Source organism: Salvelinus sp. IW2-2015, linkage group LG4q.1:29 (assembly GCF_002910315.2).
Source record: "Salvelinus sp. IW2-2015 linkage group LG4q.1:29, ASM291031v2, whole genome shotgun sequence".
Taxonomy (NCBI): domain Eukaryota; kingdom Metazoa; phylum Chordata; class Actinopteri; order Salmoniformes; family Salmonidae; genus Salvelinus; species Salvelinus sp. IW2-2015.
Window position 1 is genome coordinate 68,738,424 of NC_036842.1, and position 15,464 is coordinate 68,753,887.

Sequence of the window (15,464 nt, forward strand, 5' to 3'; positions counted from 1 at the left end):
CATGACACAATGCGGAGTCCCTGGTTACAGCCCCTTAGCCATAGTATTTTGGCCATATACACCACAAACCCCCAAAGTGCCTTACTGCTATTATAACCTAATTAACAATGTAATTAGAACAGTAAACAAGTAGTTTTGCATCATACCCATTTATTTAAGCAGTGCTTGACTTGGGCAGGTCACCGAAGCTGAGTACCGGCACCTTGCATTTTCTAATGCTTCAACTACCGTTCCTCTTATAGAATGTTAGCTCATGTATTTTGGGGCTCCTGCACCTAAATGTAAACAGTACCATTACCCAAAATCGGTATCAGCACTTATTTCAGTTCAAGCACTGGCAATAAGGCCTGGGGGGGGGGGGGGGGMTWTATTGCCAATATACCACAGCTAAGGGCTGTTCTTATGCACAACGCAATGTGGAGTGCCTTGGCCATATACCACAAACCCCAGAGGTGCCTTATTGCTATTATAAACTGGTTACCAACATACAAATAAATGTTTTGGCATAAATGTTTTGGTATATTAGACCATATACCACGGCTTTTAGCCAATCAGCATCCAGAAGCCAAACTACCCGGTTCATTTAAAAAAAACTCTGGACTATATAAACAGCATCATCACACAGTCTTATCTGAATTCGAAATGTATCGCCCATCAAATTGTGACAGAGAAATCAAGAAACTTTATTCACAAACATTAAATCAGTATTAAAAAACAATTTCACATGATTAAAATCATAACAATCTTCATGTCAGCAATAATCGAATCAATCAAATCCTGATTAAAAACAGTAGATGTGCAGTGGGGGGGGGGGGAGTGTTTCTCCCAGTATATAATCAGACTCCCTGAGGTGGTGAGCAAACATAAAAATCAAACCATATCATTGATTTAAAATTTAAAATGATAATGAAGTCTTTGGCTCCATGTCCCTTTTTAGTACTCTTGCCCCCATGGCGTGCAGAATTCAACGTTCACAGCACAGGAAGGGGATAAGATGAGCAGGCAGCCAGTCCACACATGTTTTTCCCACGCTCAATGAAGAAATAGCTGTGAAAACAGCACAACATACTGTATCATAACACTGTTCTGTTACATAACATTGGGCCCATACTGTTCACAATGTTATTCTACTTTTGTCATTGAAGTCTTACCCTTTCATTCCCCAGCTGCTTCCCCAGGAGTTCTTCACTATCCAGTAGGGTGTGCCCTTCTCCTCACCATACCCCACAGCCAGCACTGCATGATTCACTGTGTCTGTGGTGTTGTGACACTCCATGCTACAATAAGAGAAGTGAAGATGCAGAATGCAAGGCCATGATTCCTATTTTATAGAAAGAAGAAGTCATGCAAAATCTACATATCTATTTGTATTGCTTTCTGATGCTGGTTGTATGGTAGGTAGGCTACAGCTGTGAGTCCTGTTTTTAACTGCTTATTGGAAAATATGCAACATAGCTCTTAAGGCACAGATATGATCCTTATTCTAGGTTTAACAAAATATCAGAGACTCATTCTCACCTGGTGTACACACCACCATCGTAATGCATGAAATCAGAGGTCACCTCATAGGCAAGGCTGACAGGGTTGAATCTGGCCACTGCATCCAGCATACCCATTTCATCATACTGCAATGTAATAAATACACAATTAGCTGACTGCCTGTGTAGTCAATGCACCAAATAATCCAGAGTAATTTGCATTTACTTACCTTTGTTATGTTGACTACATCCTTAACAAAAGCAGCAGCCAAATCAGTCTTGAACTTGCAAGTATCATCCTTCAAAATGATTCCAACATGAATGATGTTAATATATCGTCACCGTTTGAAGTGCCAGTACTGTAGTTATAAAGATGGAATGGCTGTTTACATACATGTGCAGTGTATGGATAGTCATCCTCTGTCATGATTCCCTTGTTATACTTGATGTACTCAAATGCTTGACTGGGGAGCCCGCTAAAAGATAATTTTTTCAGAGCCTCAGTAAGAATCTAAGTGTCCAGTAAGACCAAGAAATTGTGTGAATATATATTACAAAGAAACGTGTTCTCCAGTGGTGACACTCACCCATTACAGCCGTGGTTGTTGAAGGCCTGAGCACAGTCCACTAGTTGCTGCTCTGACTGGACAATATAAAGGCAGCAGCAGTTGGATAAAATATACTTTTCATTATTCAAGATCAGAAATAGGACAAGAATTTCAATTAATTCCAAAATGTATTGCGACTACTAGCCTTAAACCCAATTGTAAAAATGGTATTGAATTACCTCAGCAAAAGGAGGCCAACTTTCCTTCCCACTTAATTTTTTAGAATAGAGAAGTAGATAAGTATCTCACCAGTTGTAAGAGTTTCCCTGTTGCGATTGCTGTGACTGACTCCAAACAGCCTGTAGTGGAAAAGGTCCAGCAGCTACCACAGGGCCCCTGAACACCACAAATCAACATCTATTTTCAGCACATACAGTGGTCTTCCACATAAGCATCTTTACCTTGCCAGATAATGCATGATTTATATCATTAAAGTGCATCCTATACTGTATGTGTTAGGATACCTGGTTCTTCACCGCTGTGACATAGTGCCCCTTCTTTCTCCAGTCGACCGACTCTGGATATGGTCCATTGCTGCTCACATGACTCCCTTTAGTGGCAGAACAGTTCTAAGAATGACAGAAAGAAAGATTAAAATGTGTTTTTCAAGTAAAAAAATCAAGAGAAGTATACATAACAGGAATATAAATACCTGGGGCTCAGTCAAGAGGAGAGATTTTCTGAATTCAGCAAACGTCAGGTCAGAGAACTGATTCAGTCCCACTAGGTAAAAAGGTCAAATGTCAGAAGACAGAATTAATATGCCACACAGGAGGTTGGTGGCACCTTAATTGGGGAGAATGGGCTCGTGGTAACGGCTTCCATGTGTTTTATACCATTCCATTCCGTTCTAGCTATTATTATGAGCTGTCCTACCCTCAGCAGCCTCCACTGATCATACTCAAAGGATGTGGACACTTCTAACATCTGAAGAAAACCAAGCATCATGCAGTTATTCATACTTGTGAACTTGTGATTTCCTTCATTGTGATAGTCAATCCTCCTCTTGTTCTCAATGAAGATCTGAAGTCTGTGGTAGTACTCCTCCATGTCATACACCTTGTTGTACTGCATGGATGACACAGTAACATCTCAAAATTCAGGTCACTGTGATTTTACAAATATTTTTTATGTAGATACAGTGCATTTCAAAATACATTAGATATTTTGTATTTAACCTTTAACTAGGCAAGTCAGTTAAGAACAAATTCTTATTTACAATGATAAGACACTCTTCTATCTGTCTAGTTGCCTAGTTTATCAGTAATTCTATACACACTATTGCAGTTTAAAATAAAATGTATTCTATCTATAAGGCTTAGTATGATGAGAATATTCTCCAATATTTATTATTTTCAAATAATACTTTTTGCAGACATATGAAGAAAAAACTGAAAACTTCCTTGTATTGTAGGAAAGTACCTGGTTTCGTGCCAAATTGAACTTACCTGTGACATCCATAACTTAAAGTGATATTCGCCTGTAAAGAAAACAGAGAAGGGTCATTTGATTTGAGATTGTAAAGATCAATAGGCTAAAAGCCATTCTTCTATCAGTCGTTCTGATCACAATGTGATGTTGATAAATCAATCGACATTAACCCAATTAATCCCAAATTTTTCTCAGACATGAAAATATCCAAATCAAGTGTCATTAGTAACCCTTTGAAGTAATCAATCATTATTTTTTGACATTTTATTGGAAAAGTAGGTGAAAAAGTGTGTTAAATGGTCGGTCACAGGATAATGTTACGTATACTAAATTAACATATTTCTCCTATGCAGTTATCAAAGTTCTTATATATCCCAACCCAGTTATTAACACATTTAAAACTCTGTCACTAGCAGTCCCCAGCATTGCCACTAGAATGCCCCGTCACATTCTAGTGTGACCATTTTACACATCAAAAACCCTTATACAACACGATATGAATACTGAGAGGAAAGACAAAGAAAAAACAATCTTCAACGTATTTCAACATTGTTACTTTAGTGCAACATGTATTGAAACATATTGTAACTTTATTGTAACATTTGAACTTGTACTTTAGCATTATTCATTGTAACATTGTCAATGTGACATTTTAGTGCAACATTCACTAACAACTGTATAGCAGTCATGTGATTCATTCCCACTGAACATAAAGGTAACATTTAGGATAGAGGTAGCCTGTAGAATATGCATTCAAGTAGAGGCCTACACTGAACAAAATACAATTATATATATATATATATATAATTGTAAAGCGCCACTGCACAATGAGTGCTTATATATATATATATCATAGAGGTAGGCTTCAGAACCAAGTGCAAGATTAGTTTGTGCGTCACTATTTTGAACTGTGATCAGTAAGACCTACTGTCATAAAGTATGTCTTGAATCAATTGACCTTATTTTCCAAAAACATTTCAGTCATTATGATGGTCTTTTTCGTCATCTTTTATTTTCTTCCTAGAGTCCGTAGTACTGCTTCTCCTCACCCTTTATCGACTTTTCTATTTTTCTTTTGTCTTTTTCAGCCCTTTTTCATTCGCTCGTATTATGATAGGTTAATTTGAAAGCGCAAATTAGGTATCATTTCGATTCTACATAGCCTAAAACAGATTCAATTGCAACTTACCCTCCTCGGAAAACGGATATAAAGAAGTAACAGAGTATACGGAAAAAATCAACAAAACTAAGATCTTCATACTTCAAAGTTTAGTAAAGCTGTTGTCTTCCTGCAACAAACAGTGAGAGCAATGAATGAACTAACCGAAAGTCACGAGGTTTGATCACTTCCCGACTTCCCCGTGACTGTGCAAAAGGTGACGAAATATACGCGAACTTTTATTATACATAAATATAAATTCAAGTAAAGTTGCTGCAGTGTGTGTGTTTGTGTGTGATAGAGGTGGCAGAGAGAAAAATATCATTTTCTCCACAAACACACTTGAGACAACAATGCCCCTGAGATAGAATAGATTTATTAGCAAGAGGTAATCAGGAAACATACATATTTGTTGTATTTTTATAAAACTGGAAATATTTCTCAAGCCGTGGAAATAAACATAAGGGTTGAAAGATAATTCTCATACCACTGGGTATTGCTAACAGCAAAACGTTTGTTAATAATTCATTTATAAGAGTATGTGCACGTATAAGTGTATACAGTATATATAAGTATATATATTGTTTTAATATTGTCTGATAGTGTTGCATGCCTGCCACATGAGCTTTAAATATTTCTAGACTGTACATGGTAAAAATACATACAAATATTCACAGAATAAGCACTACATCACTATATTCCTGCTAAGAGAATGATTATAGACAGGATTACAGTATATGCAAAACACTTTGAAGTTGTCTTCTACCTCTAAGTCATGGTTTCAAAATCACAATTGTTGTAGCATTTTGTGTTAAAGCTTGGGATACAATGCTTTTGAGGTGTACTTGACACTGTTCCACATTAAGAAATATGCAGGGCTGCATATACAAACTGTACAGAATACATTTCTGCAGGTGAATTAACAACAAAGTACAAAATACTTCCCTGTGTATGTATCCCCTTCCCTTATACTAATACTACAAAAATACCTTTTGAATGCTGCAGGCGGAGTAACTCATTCACTTACTTTTATCATACTCTTAACAATGCATTTAACAGAGTGATATACGGTCACGTTCCACAATCACTGGAACAGCAAAAGGACATAGATTGTCTTTGAATTATACAGTATAATAGCGGAACAACCTTGCACTGTACACGAATATCACAAAGCCTAAAAATACTACAATTTCAAGGGTTTCGCTTTATTTTTCTTTAAAATGTGTGCTCCGTTTATATTAAATTGAAAGCAAACGAACATGTGGTTTAAAAAAGGGAAACAGCTACATATCATTATACAATGGCATGCTCCAAGAATAGCAGCAAAATGGTTAACATATTCCTCCCCAAACTCCCCACTGGGTACATACTGGTTGAATCCACGTTGTTTCCATTTCATTTCAATGAAATTCTGTTGAACCAATGTGGAATAGACATTGAATTGACAACTGTGCCCAGTGAGTCATAGTGAAACAAGATGTCACCAACTAATCATTGTCAAACTGGAAATACACTTGTATTGGAGATAAAACATACACTGGCTTATTACTGTCCCTTCAAATTACATGGATTAATAGAGCTTATTCTGCAAAACAAAGTTGAATTCATGGCTACTTGAATTACTTTTGAAAATATATAGCATGAAGTTTGATTTAACTGCCTGTTACAATGAAACATGCAACAGTAATGAAATAAAGCTACAGATATTGTTAATCATCTTCTAGGTTATAGTAGGTTGTATTCACACAGGACTTAAAATTGTTTTCAAAACAAACCAGACTTTGCTGGTTCTTAGATTAAAGCTTGTCGTGTGAACATGCCCTTATTAGTTATTTATTTTCAGAGCAGATTCAGTACTGTGCTGAAAATCAGTAACTTCTAAGAGCAGGTGTTTCTTGTATCAGGCAAGTGTATTATCTTGTTACGTAAGAATCATTCATGATGACAAGACAAAGCTCTGTGATGCTAGTGACTTTCACATCTCAGTCACAACTGTGACAGGATGACTCAAATGTTGATAGATACAACAAGCGGAAGCAAATAAACAAAGCAGAGCTGAGGCGGAATTGATAGAACAATTCAAGGAACACTCATTGGTTTAGCCACATCAATTTGGGGTAAGAAAATGTCAATGTTTTACCTGGTTTGATTTTTACAATGCTACATCAGTTGAAGATAAACACATCTATTTGAGTAAAGAGAACAATCTTTCCTATGTACAATATGATCCTGGCAGCATGTGTGCTTACAGGAAGTGCAAAGTCCACAGTATGAAAAGATGTCAATCAATTTAATTGGTTAAAGGACATACCATTATACAAGATCATTGTGACTTTAGTTATCACCCTAGTAAGCCCAGTGAAATGGTCCTTGTTGCAGAGGAAAATGAAATATTTCAACAACGTGAAGATTAAATTAACATTTGTACATAATACTTCTAAAAACAATACACGTATGAGAGCAAACATGTTAAACATGACTTAACACCAGTTATTGTATATGTCTACTGTGTATGACATAGTTCCTTAACAGAGAGTACACTTTGGGAAACTGTCATCCTCTTCAGTTGTTGACTTTAGGCTCAATTCTGAGAGAGGCTTCATACAGGCTTTCTTCATCCAGAACAGAGCTGTTGTCCAGCAAATACTGTGCTGCCTAGACCAGGACAAATATATAGTTTCAGCAGGTTGGCTACTACTACGATAATCTATACGATGTGATAAATACGGACACTCAGGATTTCCCTCACGGCCATTTTCTTTTGTTTCTCTATATGTACAATATAAAATAAGTTCGCATAAAAGAGCTTTAAAAGTTTACCATTGGCTGATGATCAATCTTGTATGCCGTTTGCTGGAATTGTCTAATATCTCTGATGATATGGGAAATCTGTAGAGAGATAGAGAACAGAAGCCATGTATACAATACAAAGCCATAGAATACATTTTAATATCTCTGTAACATTACACATAGCAGAGACCGCTGACCATCCTCATCTTTGAGAAGTTGACTAATTTGTCCTCAGTGTAATTGGGTGTCCCCTCCTCAATGAAAGCCAGATCAGTGAGGTACATCCCCAGGTATGGTACACAGGGAGGGTCACAGCTAGAAGGAAAAACAGAAGAGTAGGATGTCACCAATTTGACAATACTTTGATCGATCCACTGCCTGAATGGCCAGCATCATTGTCTGATACACATTGGCTTTTGTAGTTATTAGAACAACCAGAAGAAACACTCACTTCTTTAAAGCCTCTCTTAGGTTTTTGAACCTCCCCTCTGACGAAACCAACTTCTGCAGCTTGTCAATTACGGTTTTAGTCTGAGGGATAAAATAAAATACTGTTTAAAATAATTTTATTTTGGAAAACACCCAGGTACAGTATAATCAACAGTTAAAGTGATGTGTAATCTGTAATAAGCAATAACAATTCATAGGTCTGTGGTGTCATAACAAGCTGTTTATAATAGTGTATTGAGGTCCTAGTGCAATGATAAAACATGTAGTAATATTACTAGGACCACGCTATGAGCCCTCAGTGAGCTGGGTGTGTGTAGTGGGAAATGTGGCCACCTGCTTGGACACTTTGAGCCAGGTCTTCTTGAGACGGAACACAGAGCTGCGGTTGAGGGAGGAGGTGATCTCCAGCACAGCGTTGTAGTTATGGAGACAGCGGCAGATGTCCGCCACCGCCACCCACTTCTCCATCACCGCCACCCGTGTGGTCACGTCGTCACAACGCAGGATCTCTGTGGCAATCAGGTTACTGATCTAACAGAGGCAAGACAGACAAGGAATAGCCATGTTCCTAATGCATAACAACCAAAGCCACACACTAATAAAAAGTGAAAATGTACAGTGGTAATATGTTGGAAGATGGGCGTTGTTGGCTGCATACATCATTGAAATGCTTTGTTGTTTTCATGATATATGGTGTCCTTTCATTCTTGTCATTCTTCATCCAGCCTTGACCAAAGAACTCTCTGTAAAACAATATTGGAAGATCAAGTAGAAAAACAATTTATTCTCATTAATACAGCATAGCTTTTGTTTAAAAATCACTGTCTCCCATATTGTACAGTGCATTCGGAAAGTATGCAGACCCCTTGACTTTGTTACGTTACAGCCTTATTCTAAATTTAATTAAAACATGTTCCTCATCAATCGACACACAATACCTCATAATGACAAAGCAAACCAGGTTGAGATTTTTTTGCAAACTTATTACAAATAAAAAACAAATACTGTACCTTATTTACAAAAGTATTCAGACCCTTTGCTATGAGACTCGAAATTGAGATCCGGTGCATCCTGTCCATTGTTTGAGATGTTGCTACAACTTGATTGGAGTCAACCTCTTGTAAAATCAATTGATTGGACATTATTTGGAAAGGCACACATCTGTCTATATAAGGTCCCACAGCTGACAGTGCATGTCAGAGCAAAAACTAAGCCACGAGTACAAAGGAATTGCCCGTAGAGCTCCGAGACAGGATTGTGCCGAGGCACAGATCTGGGGAAAGGTACCAAAAAACAAGAACACAGTGGCCTCCATCATTCTTAAAAGGAAGAAGTTTGGTACCACCAAGACTCTTCCTAGAGCTGTCCGCCATGCCAAAATGGAGCAATCGGGGGAGAAGGGCCTTGGTCAGGGAGGTGATCAAGAACCCGATGGTCACTCTGACATAGCTTCAGAGTTCCTCTATGGATATGGGAGAACCTTCCAGAAGGACATCCAATCTCTGCAGCACTCCACAAATCAGGCCTTTATGGTAGAATGGCCAGATGGAAGCCAGTAAAAGGCACATGAGTGTTGCCAAAAAGCACCTAAAGACTCAGACCATGAGAAATAATATTTTTTTGTAAAAAAAATTTTTTTTGCCCTTTTTCCTCCCCAATTTTGTGGTATCCAATTGGTAGTTACAGTCTTGTCTCATGGCTGCAACTCCCGTACGGACTCGGGAGAGGCGAAGGTTGAGAGCCGTGCGTCCTCCAAAACACAACCCAACCAAACCGCACTGCTTCTTGACACAATGCCCACTTAACCCGGAAGCCAGCTGCACCAATGTGTCAGAGGCAACACCGTACACCTGGCGACCGTGTCAGCGTCCACTGCGCCCGGCCCTCCACAGGAGTCACTAGTGCACGATTGGACAAGGACATCCCTGCTGGCCAAACCCTCCCCTAACCCGGACGACGCTGGGCCAATTGTGCGCTGCCCCATGGTCACCCGGCTGCGACAGAGCCTGGACTCGAACCCAGAAGCTCTAGTGGCACAGCTAGCACTGATGCTCGGGAAGCCACCAAGATTTAACTCTTTGGCCTGAATGTCAAGCTTCACGTCTAGAGCCTGGCACCATCCCTATGGTAAAGCATGATGGTGGTAGCATCATGCTGTGGGGATGTTTTTCAGCGGCAGGGACTGGGAGACCGGTCATGATTGAGGGAAAGATGAACAGAGCAAAGTAGAGAGAGATCCTTGATGAAAACCTGCTCAGGACCTCAGACTGGGACAAGGGTCACCTTCGAACAGGACAACGACCCTAAGCACACACAGCAAAGACAACGCTGAAGTGGCTTCGGGACAAGTCTCTGAATGTCCTTAATTTGCACAGCCAGAGCCCGGACTTGAACCTGATCGAACATCTCTGTAGAGACCTGAAAATAGCTGTGCAGCGATGCTCCCCATCCAACCTGACAGAGCTTGAGGATCTGCAGAGAAGAATGGGAGAAACTCCCCAAATACAGGTGTGCCAAGCTTCTAGCGTCATACCCAAGAAGACTTGAGGCTGTAATCACTACCAAAGGTGCTTCAACAAAGTACTGAGTAAAGGGTCTGAATATTTAAGTAAATGTAATATTTAAATAATTTGCAAAATTCTCTAAAAACCTGTTTTTGCTTTGTCATTATGGGGTATTAACTGTAGACTGAAGACAAAAAAACAATTTAAATCCATTTTAGAATAAGGCTGTAACATAACAAAATGTGGAAAAAGTCAAGGGGTCTGAATACTTTCCGAATGCACTGTGTGTATGTATCATCAGCTGTGTCACTCAGTGTCACTCACTCATATGGGATGACCTTAAAGACCAGGTGGTCCAGTAGGGTGAGCTGCTCTGCTATCTCCAAGGCAGAATGGCTCTCAAACGCTTCCGCCTTCCCTACTGATGCCTAGCACACACACAGCGCATCACCGGTAACCATTCCCAAGACGTGAGGTATGACAACTACTTCACTATATTCAAACATTCCTGAGACACATACTTAACATACGTATGTCAAGGAGAGATTGTCCTTCTTTGACTCAATTGCCATTTACACGTGCAGTCATCCCACTCACCAGCTGTGTCACCTCCTCGAGGCTGATCTGATTGTCACCTGGGTCCTCCTGTGTCAGGGTCCTAATAGACCATACAACAGAGTCAAGTATGTATTTATAATGTGTGTTTCTCTTTACTCTGTACATAGAAGCCCTATAAAAGTGATAGCCCATGTATTCAATATTAACAGTGTGTCCATAATTTATTTTATTTTTTATTTCACCTTTATTTAACCAGGTAGGCTAGTTGAGAACAAGTTCTCATTTGCAACTGCGACCTGGCCAAGATAAAGCAAAGCAGTTTGACACATACAACAACACAGAGTTACACATGGCATAAACAAACAGAATCAATAATACAGTAGAAAAATCTATACACAGCATGTGCAAATGAGGTAGGATAAGAAAGGCAATAAATAGGCTATGGTGGCAAAATAATTACAATATAGCAATTAAACACTGGAATGGTAGGATGTGCAGAAGATGAATGTGCAAGTAGAGATACTGGGGTGCAAAGGAGCAAGATAAATAAATACAGTATGGGGATGAGGTAGATTGGATGGGCTATTTACAGATGAGCTATGTACAGGTACAGTGATCTGTGAGCTGCTCAGACAGATGGTGCTTAAAGCTAGTGAGGGAGGTAAGAGTCTCCAGCTTCAGAGATTTTTGCAGTTCGTTCCAGTCATTGGCAGCAGAGAACTGGAAGGAAAGGCGGCCAAAGGAAGAATTGGCTTTGGGGGTGACCAGTGAGATATACCTGCTGGAGCGCGTGCTATGGGTGGGTGCTGCTATGGTGACCAGTGAGCTGAGATAAGGCGAGGCTTTACCTAGCAGAGACTTGTAGATGACCTGGAGCCAGTGGGTTTGGCGACGAGTATGAAGCGAGGGCCAGCCAACGAGAGCATACAGGTCGCAGTGGTGGGTAGTATATGGGGCTTTGGTGACAAAGGATGGCACTGTGATAGACTGCATCCAATTTGTTGAGTAGAGTGTTGGAGGCTATTTTGTAAATGTCATCGCCGAAGTCGAGGATCGGTTAGGATGGTCAGTTTTACGAAGCTATGTTGGCAGCATGAGTGAAGGATGCTTTTTACTTTGCGAAAATAGGAAGCCGATTCTAGATTTCATTTTGGATTGGAGATGCTTAATGTGAGTCTGGAAGGAGAGTTTACAGTCTAACCAAACACCTAGGTATTTGTAGTTGTCCACATATTCAGAACTGTCCAGAGTAGTGATGCTGGACGGCCGGACAGGTGCGGGCAGCGATTGGTTGAAGAGCATGCATTTAGTTTTACTTGCATTTAAGAGCAGTTGGAGGCCACGGAAAGATAGTTGTATGGCATAGAAGCTCATCTGGAGGTTAGTTAACACAGTGTCCAACGAAGGGCCAGAGGTATACAGAATGGTGTCGTCTGCATGGAGGTGAATCAAAGAATCACCAGCAGCGAGAGCGACATCATTGATGTATACAGAGAAGAGAGTCAGCCCAAGAATTGAACCCTGTGGCACCCCCATAGAGACTGCCAGAGGTCCGGACAACAGGCCCTCCGATTTGACATACTGAACTCTATTGGACAAGTAGTTGGTGAACCAAGCGAGGCAATCATTTGTGAAACCCAGGCTGTTGAGTCTGCCAATAAGAATGTTGTGATTGACAGAGTCGAAAGCCTTAGCCAGGTCGATGAATACGGCTGCACAGTAATGTCTCTTATCGATGGCGGTTATGATATTGTTTAGGACCTTGAGCGTGGCTTAGGTGCACTCATGACCAGCTCTGAAACCAGATTGCATAGCGGAGAAGGTACGGTGAGATTCGAAATGGTCGGTAATCTGTTTGTTAACTTGGCTTTCAAAGACCTTAGAAAAGGTAGGGTAAAATAGATATAGGTCTGTAGCAGTTTGGGTCTAGAGTGTCTCCCCCTTTAAAGAGGGGGATGAACTCGGCAGCTTTCCAATCCATGGGAATCTCAGACGATAAGAAAGAGAGGTTGAACAGGCTAGTAATAGGGGTTGCAACAATTTCGGCAGATAATTTTAGAAAGAGAGGGTCCAGACTGTCTAGCCCGGCTGATTTGTAAGGGTCCAGATTTCGCCTCATAAGCTGAGGCGGCGGTAGTGCTGGTAGGTACCTGATGATGTTGGCGGCTGCTTTCCTTTCCTGGGTCAGCAGTTCCGGGTCATGCATCACTTCCTCCAGGAAGGCTATCACCTTCAGCTTCAGCTCAGTGTTACTCTCAAAGTCCTTGAGGTCAACACAAACACACACATAACAGTTAACTGATTGGACACTATTTGACCTTAGAAGTAATGACTATGTATCTGGAAGACTTACCTGAGAGTGTTTTGACACCCAGTGCCTCAGAACATTCAGGACTCTGTTGGTTGCAGCCCTTCGGATGACAAACTCTTTGTCCCCATTCCTCTGGTCTGTTGGGAACCCTGGGGAAAATTGATCAAATATGCCATGTAAATATCACACCTAAATTTTTAATGAAATAGATTTTTTTTCTCTTGAGAACAAAAATGACATTGAAGATCTCATGCTTTTGAAAATGTGGTGTACGCAAATTGTTCCATTGTGGACAAAACTGATGTTTAATACGCTGTGTACCTGTGCTAGCCAGGGACATGCGGCGGTACTTCTCCTTGGTGGGCGTGCCCTCATTGGCTCCTGCCGTGGCGATGGCGAAGGCGGAGGCTGCAGAGAGGGCACTGCGATTGTTGTTGTCCATCTCAGGGCGGCACGATGACATCACCGTGCCATTATTGTAGGAAAACAGGGAGAATTCTACAGGGAGATACAATATGGAGACAGTTATACTGGCCGTAAAATGCCATGAGATTCATTTTAGTGAACTTGATTGATGCAGTGTGATACCTTTACAATAAAGTAATGTAGGTATAAAATGGAGAGACCATAAAACAGAATTGCTGACATTATGACTGCACTAGGACAGCCACAAAAATTATCCATTAAAGTGTCAGCTGCATCAAATGCTCTTAATTGGTCTCTCACTACTACTTCAATAGGAACCGGAGGGAAATAGATGCAACTATAACCTGCTCGCTGAGATTTAAGAGGTTGTTGACAACGCTTAGCAACTTAATGGATCTTACCCCAAAACACATGATCTAGTTTGGCTGTGTAATTCATATTGTGTAACAGGACAGATTTGTTCATTTCTTTTGTCTACAGTAGAGGGCAGCAACCCAAGAGCACCACATTCTATCCCAGTAGAGCATAGAGACCTTACATGAGGCTTTGATATTCAAGATGGGTGTAGCTAAATATAGCCACCAATATCAGCATAATGGAGAAATTGACTGGTTTCTCATCACACTGTCTGCACACTGACTGACAATATACAGACATTACTGTGCGATTAATAAACAAATCAAATCAGTTGAGCTTTATGGTGAGAGTAATATAAACCTGATCTGAGTACTGTTAATGTAAATTATGTCAGGTTTCTGTTCACCTTTGACTTGGTACACATTCTGTCCTAAGAGTTGGGCAGGGCCGTGCACAGACCTGCAAGGGGCAGGTGCTCTGTAGCGAACATTAAAAAAATAGGGTATAGGCCTATTTATTTCTGCAACAAGTCCCTAGTTGCTAGGGACATTCCTGAAAGAAGCTAGCTAGCTAACAAGGAGTGTCTAGTTMGCAGAAGAGAAGAAGGGACAAAGAAGGGACAAAGTGGGACAAAATAAGGACAGAAGAAAAGGGAAAGGGGACATTAAGGTGAAGCAGTCCTCTAAAGACACAAAAGACAATAATACAAGAAACAACACTTCTATTGCCTCTCCCTCTACGATACGCACTTCCGGTTTGGTTTGGAGCGAGTAGTTGCATTCCGCTTTGCTCCACAGGTAGTATTACAGGTAGTATTACATTTCATTTCATTACAGTACAACAGAGTTTGATTTGTTTGATCTTAGCTGGCTACATAGCCGTCTTTGTATCTAAGATAATTGTGTAGTCTAGAGTAATTGTCGAGGTTACCTAGCCAGTTAGAGTTACCTAGCCAGCTACACTTTCAAACAAAGTCAACAACGCAGCCACTGCTAGCTAGCCTATTTCACAGCCAGCAGTACTATATCATTTTAGTCAATAAGATTTTTTGCAACGTAAGCTTAACTTTCTGAACATTCGAGACGTGTAGTCCACTTGTCATTCCAATCTCCTTTGCATTAGCGTTGCCTCTTCTGTAGCCTGTCAACTATGTGTCTGTCTATCCTGTTCTCTCCTCTCTGCAACAGCATACAAACGCTTCACACCGCGTGGCCGCTGCTACTCTAACCTGTGTCCCAGCGCGCACGACCCACGTGGAGTTCCAGGTCTCAGCAGCCTCTGGAACTGCGATCTGCGGCCAACAAGGCAGAGTTCATCTCAGCCTATGCTTCCCTCCAGTCCCTCGACTTCTTGGCACTGACGGAAACATGGATTACCACTGATAACACTTGC

General features: G+C 40.6%; 2 protein-coding genes across 5 annotated transcripts in view; both read right to left on the minus strand.

The window, feature by feature from the left end:
* Nucleotides 1-659: 659 nt before the first annotated feature.
* On the minus strand, nt 660-4,850 carry ctsh (cathepsin H). The gene is made up of 12 exons (XM_023985514.2): nt 4,707-4,850; nt 3,535-3,566; nt 3,049-3,154; nt 2,739-2,809; nt 2,551-2,655; nt 2,336-2,422; nt 2,066-2,121; nt 1,873-1,954; nt 1,709-1,777; nt 1,519-1,625; nt 1,152-1,277; nt 660-1,047 (listed from the first exon to the last, which is right to left on the minus strand). Exons 1-12 carry the CDS (start codon nt 4,774-4,776, stop codon nt 972-974), a joined length of 987 nt encoding a protein of 328 aa, XP_023841282.1. The 5' UTR covers nt 4,777-4,850; the 3' UTR covers nt 660-971.
* Nucleotides 4,851-4,997: 147 nt separating this feature from the next.
* The window catches only part of rasgrf1 (Ras protein specific guanine nucleotide releasing factor 1), a 43,664-nt gene continuing 33,197 nt past the window's right edge, over nt 4,998-15,464 (minus strand). For all 4 annotated transcript variants that reach the window (XM_023985513.2, XM_023985512.2, XM_023985511.2 and 1 more), the window contains 11 exons: nt 13,611-13,787; nt 13,332-13,438; nt 13,129-13,241; nt 11,018-11,078; nt 10,745-10,848; nt 8,575-8,659; nt 8,250-8,447; nt 7,918-7,997; nt 7,664-7,781; nt 7,497-7,565; nt 4,998-7,331 (listed from right to left, as the gene is read on the minus strand). In XM_023985513.2, coding sequence (XP_023841281.1) covers nt 7,239-7,331; nt 7,497-7,565; nt 7,664-7,781; nt 7,918-7,997; nt 8,250-8,447; nt 8,575-8,659; nt 10,745-10,848; nt 11,018-11,078; nt 13,129-13,241; nt 13,332-13,438; nt 13,611-13,787 — 1,205 coding nt within the window. In that variant the 3' untranslated portion in view covers nt 4,998-7,238. The remainder of the gene's footprint in view (nt 7,332-7,496; nt 7,566-7,663; nt 7,782-7,917; nt 7,998-8,249; nt 8,448-8,574; nt 8,660-10,744; nt 10,849-11,017; nt 11,079-13,128; nt 13,242-13,331; nt 13,439-13,610; nt 13,788-15,464) is intronic.